The 17,962-nt window shown below is 47.6% G+C and overlaps 2 protein-coding genes across 3 annotated transcripts in view; both read right to left on the reverse strand.

The window, feature by feature from the left end:
* The window catches only part of LOC115324686, a 215,810-nt gene extending 214,847 nt beyond the window's left edge, over positions 1-963 (reverse strand). For both annotated transcript variants that reach the window (XM_040215963.2, XM_040215962.3), the window contains exon 1: positions 758-963. In XM_040215963.2, the coding sequence (XP_040071897.1) occupies positions 758-803 (46 nt within the window). In that variant the 5' untranslated portion in view covers positions 804-963. The remainder of the gene's footprint in view (positions 1-757) is intronic.
* Positions 964-4,015: 3,052 nt separating this feature from the next.
* The window catches only part of LOC8034938 (G/T mismatch-specific thymine DNA glycosylase), an 81,122-nt gene continuing 67,175 nt past the window's right edge, over positions 4,016-17,962 (reverse strand). The window contains exons 9-13 of the mRNA XM_029968748.4: positions 17,047-17,123; positions 16,197-16,361; positions 11,333-11,485; positions 9,702-10,365; positions 4,016-9,012 (exon numbers count right to left, since the gene is read on the reverse strand). Coding sequence (XP_029824608.2) covers positions 9,703-10,365; positions 11,333-11,485; positions 16,197-16,361; positions 17,047-17,123 — 1,058 coding nt within the window. The 3' untranslated portion in view covers positions 4,016-9,012; position 9,702. The remainder of the gene's footprint in view (positions 9,013-9,701; positions 10,366-11,332; positions 11,486-16,196; positions 16,362-17,046; positions 17,124-17,962) is intronic.

Genomic DNA, 17,962 nt, shown 5'->3' on the forward strand with positions numbered 1-17,962 from the left:
AAGTTTGTCATAGTTATTTCCTCACCTGATCAAACCAAACAAAGCTGTGCATACTGTATTTCTTGTTTCTTTAAATTTTCTTTCAGTTTAGTGTAAACATGCATGGTTTTAAGATATTGAAAATATACCCATGATCCGCCACCGATGGTTGAGTTTACTGCAGTCGGAGTTCCGGTACTAAGAGTGGAAGCATCTTATTCCCTTGTTGGTGTAAATGGTAAGTTACTCCTTTGATTGTAAATTTACTCTCTATAATCACGTGTCATTTTAATGTGCCATTGCTATTTTGTTCTTTTGCACGGTCTCCTGTACTTTGGAGGCTTTCACCACTGAGATACGCCCGGGCTCGGTGAACTGGCATTACAGGTGCTGATTTGTCTCTGAGTGATGCGCCAAACAAAAACTTGTACAGTTAATTCAAAATTCACTGCAAGCAGCAGCAAAAAAGAAAAGAAAAAGTCGTAAGCTTAAACTCGTCTCTACCTCAACCCTAGCGTGCGGAAAAAAAAAAAAAAAAGAAAAAGAGAGAAAAGAAAAAAAAAAAGGAAAACTTCGGATAAGCAAAACAAACACTGACCGGGAAAGTGTATGGGCTCGCTAACAGGTAGATGCTCGAGTAGAGGTGTCGAAATCAATGAAACCGGCCGCCCCACCGCGCCAGGAACACGCGCAAAGAAAAAAAAAAGCTAAAAAATAAAACATCCGCTCAAGAAACAAACCGTGGAGCGAAAAAAAAAACAAAACAAAGAACACTCACCGTCTTGCATTTTCCGTAAGAAAAAACCGTCCGTTCCACGAAGCATCCGCCTTGCAATGTATCCAAAAGAGCGCGGAATCACTACAGTCGAAAAAAAGGTGTGAACACTTCGTACCGCGCACCGATTCGCGGTATTTCACTCGTAAACGAGTGATTTCCGGGTGACTTCCTCAGAGCCAAGATGCCGGCGAAAATCAGCCGGCTACCAGCTGATCGTGTGGCATCCCAGGATGCCTCACGACTCGTTTTGTCCCTCTTTAGCTTTACTGCTCAAAGATGGCGCTAAAAACGTTTATATTGCTCTAGCGATTTTTGAGCTTTTTGAAGGGCATCAAGTTAAACTAACTCATATATGGTGTTTTTTCATAACTGTTAGAAGGCTTTAGAGAGGGTACTGACAGCATAGAATTGTGTTTGGAACTAGAGTTAAGTGTTAATCGAGCCCACAAGATGGCGCTACAACTGCTACAGGTTTCGGCATTTGTGTCGTTTTTGCGCGTGTTTCTTCGGTGGTTGTACTTTCTCCGTAAATCGCTTTGCAAAATGGAGTGAATAAACCCATTTATTTTGTAATAATTCCGAAGCATGTTGTCTAAAAATGAAGGAGGGTTCCTGTTTTTCTCGCTCTGGGTGTTTGCAGGCACTTCGGGTTCTTCGGGTACGGGCTTCTACTGTCATACCTCCGTTCAAGTTATTTTGTTCTAGCCTTTATTTAACGGAGACATTCGCTCATGTTCAGGCGTTTAAAAAAGGAACATCAAAGGCCTCTAAATCGAGTGCGCTTTCCCGCAATGCAAAAAAAAGTAAAAAAAAAAAAAAACTACTTGCAGTTTTTGCATTTTATTGTAAGATCGCCCATAAAACCGGCCCCTCAATGTTTAAATGAGAGAGAGAAAAAGTATATGTTCTCTTTTTTTTAATTTTTTTCCCCAGACACCGTTGGTTCAGGAAGTTCAGGCACGGGAATGCGCGCGAGCAGATGCTCAAGCAGCTCCTCCCTCCTCTTCCCACTTTAGCTGAGCAAACGCTGGAGAGGAGGTCGCCTCCTCTCCAGCGTTCCGTTTGCTAAAGTTACCGCGGCTTCTCCGATTACCTCAGGTTATGTAAAACGACAGTATTTTGCTCGTTTGAAAACGGGTCTTTAGTACTGTCCAATATTGACATTTATTTTTAGCTCAAGAGAGCCACTTTGATTGGAATCACAGAATTATGAACTACTTTTCTGAATGCACCAGTTTTCCTGAACCAAATCTCCTGTCGAGATATGGTTTGAGAATGTTTTGGTTAGAAAATGGCACGAACGAAGGGTGCCACTAGAAATGATAGGGGTAACAGGTCATTCTAGTCCTTCCAAAAGCAGTCAGATTACTGCTGTAACTACTACATAATAAAATTTTCAAAAAATTACTTCAAGAAGTAACGAGTCTTAGCTGCACTGACCTTTTTTTGTACTTGTGATGGGTTGTGTTCTTCAACTGTGTCCGCTTTCACGCCTTTTTTTACAGGCGCATTAGACACAAAATCGACGCTCACTGATATTGCAAGTGGAAGACGCAAGCAGACGAGTGCCACAGACAAGTTATTCCTTTAAAAAAAAAAAAGCTTAAAATAGCTGTTTCTTTTATTCAGTGACTCCCATACAGAAAAAAAAAAGGCAAGGGGGGGACCGATCTTCGGAGCTGTGTATACACAAGGGTGCAAAGAGCGGTCAGGATCAAAAAATCTCTACAAGGTTCCTCTGATTCAACCGAAAATTTTATACACACATTCCCGCTCATCTGCCTCATACAAAAAGTCACACAGTTTTTTTTTTTTTTTTTATCGCTCATCCAAAAAGTTTTTTGGGTGTGACATTAGATAGAGGGGTAAAGATGTTACACTATGCACACATGTCAGCTGTGTGTGTGTGTTGTGTCTGTGTGTGAGCATGTTTTTTTTTGTTTTTTTCGCATATACCGTATATTATATATATATATATATATATATTATATATATTACCGTAAGCTCATAAAACTTTCTCTCAAAATAATGATGGCAGTAACAATTCAAAAAGGTAAGGAAGAACGAAACTGTCGTCAATGGCAGAAGTTATGTACACGTTTCAGGACAGAAGGTCCGCCCTTTCATATTTGTCGGCGGACAGTGCTCCTCCCAAAGAAACATAATTAGACACTAAACAAATCTGGAACTTCCCATTTCGAGATTGCTTGTACTATTTACATGGCATCGTTCCAAGATGAAAACATTAAAAGACGCACACACTCCCACACGCACACAGACTGTTGGAAAAAAAAAAAAGTAGCCACCAGAGTAGCAGGTCGGACATCAACAACCGTCGACCAAACACTCCCAATGTCGAGACACTGTGGCAGCCAAAACTTGTAAAAACGCTTTCGACAGGCTGAAGTCAACAGTTCCGTCACAAAGACTTGCACCTCCCAATACATCGATCACGACTGCACTTATGAACATGCAATGAAAACGGATAAACTCGCGCCGACCAATCAAACCAGTGACTTTGCCTTTTTGTGGCGGGGTTGCACGAGTAATGGCAATACAAAATGATGTGTTCCTTTTCTAGAAACAACCATGTTGAGATTGGCATCAAAGCAAAAAAAAAAATGCAACACAAAACATGACAAATAGTTCACATTTGAACTGTGCACGCCGGTCAGTAACCATAAAATATTTCTGCAGAACCAGAAGAACAAGCGGCAATACAAAGAACGGTCGTTAAAATAAGACGGCAGTCGCGTCAACTCAATCGAACAATGCCAAGCACGATTACACAATGCTTCCCCAATTAAAGGTTCAGCTTGAGAAACGCCAAAAGATCTTCGAAAGCACAAGCCTGAAATCGTCACATGGCGTTGATTGCCCGTTTCGTTTTGACACTAACATCTGTTACTGAAGAGCCTTACTTCCACGATCAATTAGGACTACCCGGCGCATTAGCACAATAGCATTTCTTTGGCGTCGTTTGGTTTGTCCACAGAAGCAACGGAATGCACAGGAGAACAGAGTCGCCGAGAGCTCGAGCGCCAAAAAAACATACCGAAATAATTCCTCCGCAACTGCCGCTCAAAGACGCCTCTCCTCGTATTCTTTATCTCGGCCAAAAGTGGCAAGTATGAAAACCAAGCGTACAAATAGTTGCAATATGGAACGCCAGTTTCGTCTGCTTCTTGCACAGGGGTTGTATGTCGAAATGCCGAGCTCTTATTGGCCAACTGAAAAAAAGTGGGTGGATCTCAAGGCACCTAGCATTGAGGTTCACCTACTACCCTTTCAATCAAAGCCAATTGGAGCTCGGCGTCGTTCTGACGTCGCCGCAACTTCTGCGCAAGAAACGGACGACTTGCTCTCTGCATACTGATTTAGGAAAGCAAGTTTTACAACCCTACAACCCTGTCTGCGACCAGGAAACTTCTCTTCTTCACAATCTCTCGTGGCCAAAAGATAGATGTAGACGTTGACAGAGCGAGAACAGCGGGGCGTGTCTTTCGAATGTCCGGCCTCCAGCAGGCGCTCTACGCCTACCGTGCGTGCATGAAACGCCGATGCGTCGTCAAAGGTAGCAGCTCCTGCTGGAGCAGGTAGGACAACCAAAAGCTCCTCCCTGCTATTCTCACCATGTCAGTAACGAAAGCAAGCAAAAACATTTTGACAAGCCCGCAAAAAAAAAATGGCGACAAAAATAAAAAGAAGACAAAAACCAGAAGAATCAGAGTTCACTCATTTCTGTTTGCACTGAGCTGAACATTGCTCACAACCGTTTACAAACGCCGGGCACGATGTATTGCTGGCGGCGAGATAACAAACACCATCTGGGGTGGGGGGCAAGAGCTGATGCTCCTAAACCTAGGACAACATACTCTGTGTGTAAGTACAGTGGGTTCAAGCACGGTGCCACGGTAACCGCAACCTCTACAAACTCTTCCCTCCGTGTGGGACGTACCGTGTCTCAGTAAACGTGACCAATCGGTTCCTCCTACACGCTAGCAAACAGAAATGTGCATTACAATCTTCAGACTCGAGAGACGTTAAAAATATTCTTGGTTCCTTGCTATGTCCTGCCAACGAACTGTAGTGGCAGCGGAGACACTGCACACTGCTGTACAGAGTTGCACTGCGTGTGTGAATTTGGCAAACTAATGTCCCCCTAAATGTAGCAAACGGTGTTCGCGTGACGACAAGACATCATGTGGCACTGCGACATCCCATGGTACCGCAACGTCATGTCACACAGAATTCCCAGGAAATTTAGCGGAAAAATTTACGTGGTAAATCTGGCGAGGAACTTTCAATGCCATATTTAGGAGGGAAATTGTGACGTCACGTGACACTGTTATGTCACAATGTCAAGCCACCGTGATTCCCCACCAAATTTAGAGAAGAAATTTTCCTGCTCCAGTTAACACGCAGCGGCATCTGCTACAAAACCTAGAAAATAATGGCTATCACTAAAAATAATCCGACGAACTGGGAGTACAGTTAGCGTATGTCTCTTGTGCCTCGGCATTGCACTGTCAGCAGCGTTGTGTTCTGTCCAGGGGCTATTAAAGTTGAACAATAGAGATTGCACGTACGAGGAACCACACTGAACGTGCGAGCATCGGAAAAGAAGGTTTCGAAAGGTAGCGGTCACCCGACCGACACTGAACCACGAGTGAGCAAAGGTGTGTGGGCTTTGACGGGCCCAGTGAATCGTCTCCCTCAATCTCCACCCCGATTCATAGTAAAGATTTTTTTTCCGCTTGGCACTTGTTTGCTTATGTTCTCTATCTCGGACTCAGACGAAACTAAAAACACAGGGTCGCGGGAAACCGGACACTTCTGATGCGGTCGACGTGGCACCGCAACTTCCGCATTGCCCGCAACTTCCGTTTTGGGTCGGTTAGACGGGACGTGGTATCGCACCTGAACTCGAACCTGTCCATGGATTCGAAATGGCTGCTCGAGGCAGAGACCAACAACCTCTCTTTTGTACGGCTTCACTCAAAATTTCATTTGGCGGCCGCTCACTTGGTAACCACTCCAGCGTGGTAAAATCGACGCCACATTTTCCATAAGATTTCGTTCTTCCCTCATTCTGGCTTGGGCCAGAAATCAACCATGTTGCGATTCACTTACTGCATGCAGCTATGGTCGGTTTCACCTTACGACGGACAGCAGCAGACGCAACTACCCACTCCGGCCAACCCTGCACTGCAATTATATCACGTGACTATGCGCCCCGAGGGTCACACAAAGCATGCGTGACTTGGGTTGGCTTCAATGGCTCGTAGCGTTTTCCGCAATCCATCGTAGGGCGAGAATGGAATAGAATAACCAACGAAGAGACGAGTAAGCGTGGCAAAACGTGGGGAGTAAGGTTGGGCAGCTTCGGAATTTCTTCGACTTAGAAACCAGGTACTGTGCAGTTTAACATCTTGTGGACCAAACTCGATAGGCGCTCTGGTTTGCGTACAGAGGGCACTGTTAAAAGTTCACTAAACTTAAAAAGAACACAAAAAAAACAAAAAAACATTTGTTTTTTTTAGGTTTGCGTGTTGTCGTCCACCATGCAACGACACCTATGAGCGCCGACCTGCTCACGTTGCAAGCAGACGGGCAGTTGTCGAAACATGCTCTCGAAAACTGTGACAAGTGCCATTCCCTCGTCACTTGGTGCATTTGTACATTTACTGGCCTCGCGTCGGGAATGAAAAGAAACGTCCCCACACACCCGAAAACAGCGGCGTCTCACAACACTGTCAAAGACATATTGCACTCGTAATTGGAAAGACCTCGTACACTTTGCCGTAATACTGACTCATCCTTCTCACTTGTGCGCGGAGAAACCGAACAACAACGGGGGAAGCAGCAGACTTCCTCCAACTTCTGTAGATAAATAACGAGAAAGAAAGAGACCTTCCCGAAAGCACGCGGCCCTCCAACTTGCAGCGTTTTCTCATGAGAATATCGAAGCACCCAGTTTAGGACAGTCTGAAAATAGAGCAGATTTGGTCACCAATTTCCTCGGCTTCGACGAGATGACTCGGCTTTAACACCACTCTTTACAATGTCTCGGTCGGCGCTTAATGGGCGTTTCCGAATTCGTCTACTGCTTCGTGTAACTGAGGCGGAACGGTTAGCGACAGCTGCCGCGCCGACGTTGCCGGACACGCAATGAAAGGATCCACAGTTGCATTAAATTCCAAAACTCGCATCCTACGAATGAGAATTTCACAAATGCAAGCATTGCTTCGAAGAAAAGTTGCTGCCGGAAAGAGGGCACCTTTATCTAGCTATTTATCTAGCCCTTTCTGCGCTACTCTCTCAATATGAAAAGCCAGAAAGTAACAATACCTCAACAGGCGAGAGCACCCGGTAAACAATACTGCCACTTTTCCAGCCACCGAGACATTGGCGAAGCGTGCTCCGCATTGTCTTCGCCTTCTTTCCAAACTCGCACGTTCCAACTAAAAGTAATTGCAGACCAGCCAGACGTCAAAGGGCCGCGTCGGAGCGTCGGAACGTCGGGGATCCACCAACCCGAAAGGCGAGAACTTTCCGAGCCCGGTAATAACACGGGGGTCCCAAAAATGCTAAGATTGGCAAATGGGCCCGGCCAACGTGCTGTGACTCAAGTTCAAACCCAAGCCGGCGCGAATGATTATCAAGAACGGCAGCCGCACGCACGCCTCGGCCTCTTTTGCCGCCAAGCGGATTGCCTGCGCACACTTCCACGGTGTCCTCTTTTCGACGCATCCAATGCCATGGTGAGAAACGGATTTGTGTGGACTGCCAGGGAATCGATGAAAGACAGTTCAAAATGGCGATCGCGTGGTAACCACAGCACAAAAGCAGTCGGCACCTCGTAAAACACACGCGAGAAAAGCTTCTTAAAAAGAGTTTCCCGTAAAAACTCGTGGTCATTGACGGTAACCCATACTAGCGGTCAGTCGACGGCCACGAGACCGTTGATGAGAGTTTGGGAAGATTATCCTCGCACATCTTGTGGCTCCAGCGGCACGTGCGGACGTTCAGCGTCGAGACGTTGACGTTAAATGCACCTCAACCACATACATTTTCCCTGCTTGGCTCGTCGTCTGAAGTTCTTACAGGCCAACATGCCCAACACGAATTTGGAACAAGTCTTTCGAACGGAGCGGCAAGCAACAAAAAGATTTGATTCGAGATAAAGGGCACGGGAAAAGAAGCCGGTGATCGTAATGGAGTGGAACGTCGCAGATTATCGGATTTGTCAAGCTTCGAGTCCATACATCAGCACACAACCGGCTGAGGGAGCGCTGGAAAGGGAAAAGGGAGATCATGCACGCTTCGTAATATGGGACAGCTATGTACAGACGGGGAGCTAACGGGCCTCCCCATAAAGCATCTCGCGGCGATCATCGTCCGAAGCACGAGCGTGGGTTTGCACAGACATAACAGCGATCGAGTCGGACATAAGCACCGCTCAAAGACGTAAACAAAAGGAAGCGAGCTGTGGTCCAAAATAAACATCTCTTAAAACGTTTGTCCGCGTCTCAAAAGCTTCCTGCCCGGCTGCGTATTCGTATCGTGCAAGCTCTCGTGCGACCTAGAGCTGCCGGAGATGACTTTTAGAATAGCCGCAAATTGGTTTCCTTCTCATCGATTATTTCCTCCTTGAATCGCGCAGGTCATGCTACGAATGTAAACAACTTTAAAAATGATAACGCTTAAAAAAAAATATCTCCGCTGTTTGACAGCGGAGATTTCGCTCTTTGTGTCACGACACAGGGGTGTCGATGCGATTCCATTCCTCTAATCGACGGCGGAGACCTCGCTACTTGCATTGCAATGCAGCGGTCTCAATGCAATAGCATTTTCTGAGAAATGTTTCTGCCGGGCCAGCCACCAGAATTTGCGACCGACCTTTGGAACACTGCGAGACCAAGCTCGACACCCGCGGCAAACAGGAGAGAGCGTTTCACCGCCACGACACCACCACATCGCTGAGAATCCGCATTGTGCCCTTGAGCGGAGCGCTTGTGCGACCAGGCCATCTTCTTCGGGATGGTAAAGAGTTTGTCGTACCGGCAGTTGTCGGCGGTGGATGCTTTTGTGTCCCACGTCACGGACTAGCACAACGTCTGGCACTCCTTCTCGAGTCTCGTGGGGCAGCACACGGGGAAGGCAGCAAAACAAAAAAAGGGGTAGGCTGCCAGCTCCAAGAACGGGCACTGTGGATCGGTCCCGCTTTTTGGGCGTTCCTCGAGTTGCGGCCCCTGAAAATAGAAGACGACGGCGAAACGTGAGTCACGACCAGGGGGATGAGACGAACGAGCTTGCGGAAATTCGTTGCAAGTGCCACGAGGGAGAGAGTATATTAAGGTGGCGGGAAAGCACATAGGTGTCTTACAATGAGTCTGGGATTGGTGGGGATCTCTATTCGTAGCATGTGTATGAGACTTGCATGCTTTTCATTCTCTTTTATGAGTTCTTGATCATTAGCTGCCAGGATGTCGGGCACTGCTATCGTCTGTTAAACAAAACTCGCACGCAATCTGTGCGAAGTCGCACATCACGGGTGTATTACAGCGTCACACTTTTCAATGAGAAAAATCAATCGCTATTCTGCAGCAATCTCCAGCTGGCTAATAGCCTGCTGCAACGTATGAGCTGAAGGAGTGTTTCCACCCACAGCAAACAACATTGCAATAACTCCAAGTGTGCCCATAGACTGATGTTAGTTCTAGGGCGCCAACAGATGTCAGAAAGGCAAAGTGTTTGTGAAGAGCGGTGTAGCAACAACTTCCCTTTGGGAACCTCCCTTCGAAGAAGAGCCTTCCTTTTTGCCGTTCATAGTTGCAACTGAACACAGACATTAGAACACCGGCAGTAAGCCACGACACCGCATTTCTAAAATGCGCACTTCGGTGAAACGCAGTGCAAACGAGGAAAGCTGCGTGCTCACCTCAGCAGTAGCCGCCGCCGTTGCCGCTCTCGCACGAGTCCAGGGGCTCCTGTTTGAGCCACGACGGGAAGTCCGTGGCCCTGCAGAGGTCCTCCCCGGGCTCGTACGTCGACGGGTACGCCCAATTGGAGCCCGGCACTGGAGGGGGCGGGCTCGGCTGCTGTGGCCCGCCCACCCCGCACATCCCGCCTGCCGGCCCCGCCTCCAGCTCTCGATTGCTCTGTCCGTATTCTACTGCCCTCTGCTGCTGCTGCTGCTGTGGCCAATGGGGCTGTCCCCCATAGGCAGGGGGCGGGGCATAGCCCTCCTGGTAGTAAGGGGGCGGAGCCAACCGCTGGTAAAGCCCTGCCTGCTGCTGGAAGTAGCCTTCCCCCGCCGCAGCGTTGTGGTAGTCCATTTGTTGCTGGTGCTGTTGCTGTAGTTGCTGACGTAGTTGATGCTGCTGGTGTAGCTGATGATGTTGCTGTTGTTGATGTTGTTGCTGTTGTTGATGTTGCTGCTGCTGTTGCTGCTGGTGGGGTGTGAGTTGCTGACCGGCGTAGTCGACGGGTGGGTTGACGGTGTCACTTTTTTTCTTTCGGCCCCGTTTCTTCGGGGCCGGCGGCTCCGGGAGTTGCGGCTGGTAGCTGCCAGTCATTGGCTGGGTTCCCGGTTCCTCCTTCACCTGTAAGAGGAATTCGTTACGTACACACTCGAGAACCAAAAACACGGAGGAGAGGAAAAAATCTAAATGTTAGGACCACGAACAAGGAGGAGGAAGGGCCACGCTGGCAGCAGTCGCAAAAGTGCGCCTATAGGAAGTTGCATCTGGCTCTCGCACTCTGATCCAATAAACGTTGATGCCGCGTCAGTGTCATTATTGTCTGTTTACGTCAACTGTCTAAATTTCAGAGCGCAGCTCTTAGGTGCCCGTTTCCGTATTGAGCGGCGTGAACGTCGCTGTCCGAGTAATTGCGCGTGTTGCATTGTGGGACGGCACAGTTTGCTTGCTAAATTTGGCGGAGAAACTGAATTAATGTTGAGGTCATGTGACAACCGTTTTACCGCTAAATTAAGTATGGAAGAGGAGGAGGGGAGGACATGGAGGAGGAGGAAGAGGACACGGAAGAGAAGGAGGGTGCAGAACCAGTATGTGAGGAGAGTGATCTATATCTGAGCATATATATATATATATATTTATTTCTTAAATTTGTTCAGTATGGTATATCACAAAATCAATATACCTCAAGAGCTGCGCTCTAATTTCGCATTACAGAGATTTGTAAATGTCTTTCATTTTTCTATAAACAAACCTGAGTGCAAATTAATTGAGAGTGCCAGGACTGGCCCTACTCCACAAGATTTTCTGAATACGCTGGCCGCTCAACCACTCCCCCTCGTCCGTTCAAACGTTCCGCCTCCGCCAACGGCTTAGCCATCGGCCGAGGCGGAACAGTAGAGTGAGCAGCCAAATTCGGTGAATCGTGTTTCTACAAAAACGAATTCACTAAAGGGAGACGAGTCACCATTTGAATGATTCCTAGTTCTCTGGGGCATAGCTCTTCGCTTAGGCTTACCTCTTCGCTTAAGCTTACCTCTCTGCACTCAGGCTTAACTGACTCAGTCGAAACGACTCTGTCGAAAGAACTTGCCTGCACGGGGAAGGCGGTGCCCCCCTGCCCCTGTCCCCCCAGGGGGCCGTTGTCATAGCTGGAGCTGCCGTCGTCCGTGGCCTCGCCGGAGAAGGGGTCCGACTCGTTGGTGGCGGCGTCGTCGTCGTCGCACGGCTCCTCCTTGGCTTCCACCTGTGGGTCCAGTTTGAAGGTCTAGTTCCAAGCCAAGTTCGGGTCAACGTGGGGGCAAGTGCGAGGGAAAACATGTCGGGTTCGGAGAGACACACACAGACATGCACACGCATGAGGCTGGCTCGCACATCTGCATTTGAGTGCCATCGACTGCATTGCAATCGCTTGCGACCGCTCACAGGGTCACAAGCGATTACACACCTGTGCCATCCGTTGGGCAGCCCTGGAACAGTTCCGCGATATGTGTGCCATATTTTCTGGACTATAGCCCGCACATTATAAATGCTTAAACAATTGAATTTTATGCGGTGCAGACTATGCGAGAATTTGGTTTTTCTAGAACGTTCATTATGACGAGACGCGAAAGATTCTGTGAATGAAAGCATGTATAATTATGATTTACGTCCGATCAAAGCTTTCTTTGCGATCTAATTAAGCGGTATTTTTGTCTAGGTGAGCTGCGTAGAAAAACTGTTTAGTGCGGACGAGGCACCCGGTGCAAGTCCGAAAATACGGCAATGAAGTGCGTTGTGTGTTTGTTTAGACAGCCGGGAGTTATACGGCCCTAATGGGCGCCTGGTGTCTCAGCCGTAGGCGAGAAATTTCGCTGCTGCGGCCCCACCGCCGTTCCAAGGGCCTTATGACGTGCGTCACACAGTAGTGATGCACGTCGTCACACAGTAGTGCGTCACACAGTAGTGACGCACGAACGCACGCTCCTACGATGCTCATCTAGATCGAATCGGGAAGGGGCGGGGATTGAAACCAGGATCCCTGCAGGTTCTGCAGCCTTCGCTCCACAAGCTACAAGCTGCGGTGCGTCGACACGCTCAACCACCGATCCCCCGACCTGCATACGACTAGACCGAAGGTTTTTGCGGTGTTTGAGAGATCAAAGCTAAGCACCGTCTACGAGAAATGGTAACCTATAACAGAGCCGGTACTATTTTAAGCCCACAATAAAAGAATGAGGCGTAAAATATACGCAGACTGAAAGCGTTCCGGTACTACCCGATGGATTGCACCAGCGTCTTCTCTCGTCGTACGTGGTCACCAGCAGTGCAGTCCATGGCAGTCAAACGCAAATGCGAGAACCAGCCTGCACACACCGACACAGCCACTCCAAAACGACGGACACGACAAAATGCGACGACACACGAAGCGACACGGGACGTCGACGAAATTAAAGCTGGCGGATTTTTTCCCGAAGATACAGCCAATACCTGGGACATTCCGTCATTTATCGGCACCCTCTAAAAACGATAAATGCCAGAAAAAAAAAACAAAAAAAAAACGGACATGACAAATTGTTGCAAGTAGTAAGAATACTTGGTTCAAAATATGCTTGCACGAGCGTTTTTGTGCCATCGGGATGCTACATCATGACACACGAGCTTGTGCACGCATCATTTTCATTTCAAAAAGCGTTCTACACCGTGCGTAAAACGGAGTATCGACAGCTGAACAGCATGCCAGAAGCCTTGCAACCTCGGATCGACAGTGTGAAATACAAGGCATCGGAGAAAAAAGCATACTGTATTTTTCTCGGCCTTAGTTTCCGGTGACTTCCTACAAATCGCTGTTCTCACTTAACGTACACGTTGGAAACTAAAGAGCGAAGGAGGGGATGGAATTACATATATGCCAACCACAATATGCAAGCTACTATTTTTTTTCTCGTTTTCTTTCAACTCTTTTCTTTTTAAACATTTGTTCTTAAAAAATTGTTGTTGTTTGTTTATGACTTACCAAATTCACATCCTTCTAGCAAAGACAATAACAGGGTACCATCACATACACACATACAGAACAAAAATAGACCAACAAGAAGCCATACTAGTTTGATTACATAAAGACTGTGCGAATAGTAGATTCTGAGCTCAAAGCTAATTTAAAGCACATAATCGTTTTGGCTGAATATTTTCTAATTGAATATCGAATAGTTTCTTAAAAACTCTCACTACCGTGCACCATGCTTGAACGAAAATTCAGCTGAACCCGTGAAGGTTGTTCCCAACCTTCTATTTGTCCACTTCTAAGCTCAGGCTATTTTATTATAACTACTCGTACATGAACTGTGGCAGGTAAACAACAGATTTGTTGCAACTATCCTAATCGAGAGGAATTATAAATCTGCTTGCTATATGCAGATATTTTTACTTCTATTTTAAATAAAAAATAGAAAAAAGCATGAAGGATGAATGTCGGTTGTCAAGAATCGCTGCCTAACATATGCTCTTGCATAACTGCGGAAGGCTAGCCCCGTTGAGTGTGCTTCTCACCCAGCACCTGTGCTATGCAGGGAAGCAATACCCACGAAACCCCCTTCTCCCACACCCCCAGCTCCATGAGTAATGCTTACCTGCAGTGCACGGGTGCTCGGTGAGAAGTGCACTTAACCGCGATAACCCGCTGCGATCAAAAACTATGAATATCGCAGTCCATCTTGAAGTGAATACCGAATAGCATATTATTCGAAACTACTATTCGAAAATTCGAGTATTTGCACAACACTATGACGTAATGTAAATCCAAAATTACAAGACATTGAAACACAACTCTAAAGAAAGCATACAGAGTACATACAGAAACAATACAGTGATGCACAACATGTTAGGAGTCCTTTACACGCAACATGCATTTACAATTGAATTTCACTCATACATGGTCGCTTTATATGTTTTTCCCGCTGTCGCATTCACGACCACCAGCTCCGTTGAACTCCCTAGGAATAAGTGCCCAGTTCGTTGCATTTGCTTTTTCGGTGTTTCCGTCCAAGAAACAACCACCCGACGTTGGCGACGCGACGTGTCTGGCAGCGGCCGCCCTCCATCCATTGCTTCGCTCTCCCCTTTTTTGCATCTTTGCCTCTGAAACTGTGCTTCTCATCATTGTTGCCTGGATATAGACATAACCTTGGACTAGGCCCGTAAGGTACGATTTCGGAATCGCCCGTTTATCTTGCCATTTCTTTCTGAGACTCGCGCGAGAGTGCTTCCGTCATGTTGGATTGCCGTGGATCGACTCTTGGAGGCGTGCGACGAGACAGTGGCGTCATGGCACGGCTTCTAGAAGAGGCACTTCGCATAGACGTTGCATGTAGCAGCCGATCTTAGTTTGTAGTGAATGTTGGCTTGTCTGGGTACAGCGCTGTACAAAATGTTCGAAGCCACACTCGGCAACAACTTTTTTTTTTTTTTTTACGCGAGTCCCGAAAACTGAGAATGCATCCCCTCCATGCATCGGCGGAAACAGCAGCGATCGTCTCAATCCCAGCGAATTTACTCGACCCGTGCCGGCGAGCGAAGAGCTGTCCAATAATAAGAGGAGCGAAAGACACTTCTCACATAGATTTCATGATTTACCGGGGCTGGTGAATGTCGTCCCGTAACGATTTTCCAGACCGTCAAATAACCACACGCTTCGTAGGGGCACCTTCTGGCGCAGATAAACGAAAGACACGGCGACGCGTTGCAGTCGTTGCTGCTTACGGTCGCAAAGGACACGACCGAATTCAAACTCCGAGCAATTCCGGCGGGTCGAACAACGCGAGAACACAAACAGGTTTTCCTGTCCACGAACGTGGAAACGTTTGTGAAAAACCTGAATATGAACAGGTTTTCAAACATTCGTTTGCGTCGGAGCCGCCGTTTGTGTGGCTGCCAAGGCAGATTGGCGTGCCCCCTTTTAGTGTCGCATGCTCCCAATGGTCACCGAGGGCTTAGTAGAGATAGGGCGTGATATATTACGTTCACGCCTCCTGCTTCTTTCTTGTTGTCTGATGCAGCACTCTGATTGGCTGCAGGGCAATAATGAGGTTCCCTGGACTCACCGTGCCCTGCGTTGCTTAAACTCTTGGCAACTATGGTTAGATTTTGCATGGAGTTAAAAATTGGTAACTGCGCACAGCACACGGCGCGCTTGAAATGCTTGCAAATTGAGCTTCACCAGCGTACGTCGAACTTCACTGCTGTGCACTGGTACGCAGGGAGCAGCGGCTGATGTGGAGGACCATCTGTGTTCGCACAATGGGCTCGTAAATTCTGCTCAGCCTTAAAGGTTGACATTATTTTATTATGATTATAAATTTCCCATTTTAGACAATGGTTTTGAACAACAAAACAAAAATACGCTGGCCTATTTTTGAGTGAGTATGGTAGTTCTCCCCAGCCATGAAAGTCTGTGAAAACACTACATCGCTGAACGAGAGTTGCTTCCTATTGGTCGTTAGGTTTTCCCGGATCACCACATCTGTTTACCGCAGTTTCCTGAAAGGGACTGCGGCGATAATCTGTCCGCTCAGGAAATTTTTTTATATGCTACCTCATGCCCATGCCAAGAGTACATCTTGTAAAAGTGGTCCCATTTCCAAGCGGTCCCTAGATTTTGTATGTTCTGCCGGCAAATATGTCAGCAGAGAAAGTTAGGGCACAAACGTTCTGGTGATGGTTGAACATAATCGACTAAGCCCAGAGTCTAGGAAAAACGAAGGACGACACAATGTGGAAGTCTCGTGTCGTCCCTTGTTCTCCCGTCTATGGGTTTTAGTCTATGTGACTCTGCAGCAAACAAAAGTTTTGGCTAGTGTCGCGACACCATATCCTAATGTTTCGCACAAAGGCATAAACAAAACTTTTGTGAAATCAGCGTCCTTTCATGTGTGCTGCATGGTAGCATAGGAGCAAAACAGCGATTCAGTGGAAGGCATTACCTTGAGCTTGACGTCGGGGAAGGTCACCTCCGACGGGTGTAGAAGGGGTAGCCGCCCTCTCAGGTGGTCCCTGAGCTTTTTGAGAGCCACGTAGAAGGGGAGCTTATCCACCGCGCGAGGCAGCTGGGCACAGCGGGCGCTCGAAGACGGCATCACAAACACCGACTGCCCGGCCGTGCGGGAAGGCGGGGTGGAAAGAGAACAAAACGACTCAGACCACCTGATGTGACGAGAGCCTTCACGGGCTTCAGGTTCAACTGCACTAGCCTTTCAAACCCATCCGAGAATGAGACCACCTCTTTGGTCTGATTCACGATTGGCAAAGGAGACTTCACTGTCTGTAAATGAGACAACCCTATACAGCCTTGTTTACATACATTGGATGAGACTTCAACGCCTGTGAATGAGACAAGCTACGCAGTATCATTCATGTATAATGAATGAGACTTTGTTACTGTGAATATATAATGAGTGAGACTTCATTGTCAGTAAGATTTCACTACCTATGACTAAGACCTTATTGTCTGCAAATGATACTTCATTGTCTGTGAATGTAACTTAAATGACTGAGTGAGACTTCATTGTCTGTTACTTAGACTTCATTGGCTATGGCTCAGATTTCATTGCCCGTGACATCACTGCATGTGATTGAGACCTCATTGCCTGTGAATGCAACTTCGCTGTCGGTGAATGGAACCTCGTTGTATGTGAATAAGACTTCCTTGTCTGTGAATGCAACTTCTGTGAATGGAGCTTCTCTGTACGTGAATGAGACTTCATTGTCTGTGCACCAGACTTCACCGTCCATGAAATCGAATGCCTCCCAATGGTGGCAGGTGCGAGAGCTTACCACGTTGGTTCCCTCGATAGGGTCCGGTTGGCGACCAAACACAAAGTTCTTGTTCCCCGAGAAGATCTCGTAGATGCCTGGATGCAAATGAGACAGGGGCCTTCATCAGTGGAGCCTGGCTTAAGGGGGGATACGGCCACGAAATTCAATTTTTTTCCGAAAAAATGCATTTTCAAAAAATATTATATTTGGGTTCACTATGTTCTGAAGCATAGTTTCAGAAAGTTTTATTTATAAATGCGCAGTATTTATTTCGCAAAAAATTATTTTCGGCAAGCTCGCGGCCGCGCGCGGCGACCCGCCGAGCAAGCAGACGGCGAAGTTCGGCATTTTCAAATTAGGCCTACTCCGCGCTCGTTCGACGCAGCCGAGATATCTTACCCTCGTTGGAAGCGCCGTTTCTTCTAGTTTCTGCCCATAGAAGCTTGCTACGTTTGAGGCTATCTGTGTCCCGGGAGAACCCCGTACATACAAGCAGAAAAAACGTGGGAACTATGATACCAGCAATCCCATTGGTTGTGACCCGAAACAGGGCTCACGATTGGCCGCCTGCGTGCGCTATCGGCAGCTTCTTTCGCTTCTGATCGTATCGCTTCTGATCGTATCGCCAGTTTGCCGCTGTTTAGATTCGTTTTCCCTCTTTGTTCCCGGTAGTTTTTCTGCCGAGAAATGCCTGCTTCCAAAGTTAGCACTCGCAGTAGCTTTGGCCGGCGTTCTCAACGGCGGAAACAAAGGGCCGGCGGAGACGGGGACCCGTCTCCGCCGGCACCATCGTCGCCGTCTCCGCCACCGTCGTCACGATCTCCAAGCTCAACTGGTGCTTGGCGGACATCGGAGCCTACAGCTTCATCTCCGAATCGGATGTGCTCACCACGTTCGAGAGGAAGCTCAGCCTGCGCGATTTCGACGCGGGGAT

This window comes from Ixodes scapularis, unplaced genomic scaffold (genome assembly GCF_016920785.2).
Source record: "Ixodes scapularis isolate PalLabHiFi unplaced genomic scaffold, ASM1692078v2 PGA_scaffold8__174_contigs__length_109621045, whole genome shotgun sequence".
Taxonomy (NCBI): Eukaryota; Metazoa; Arthropoda; class Arachnida; order Ixodida; family Ixodidae; genus Ixodes; species Ixodes scapularis.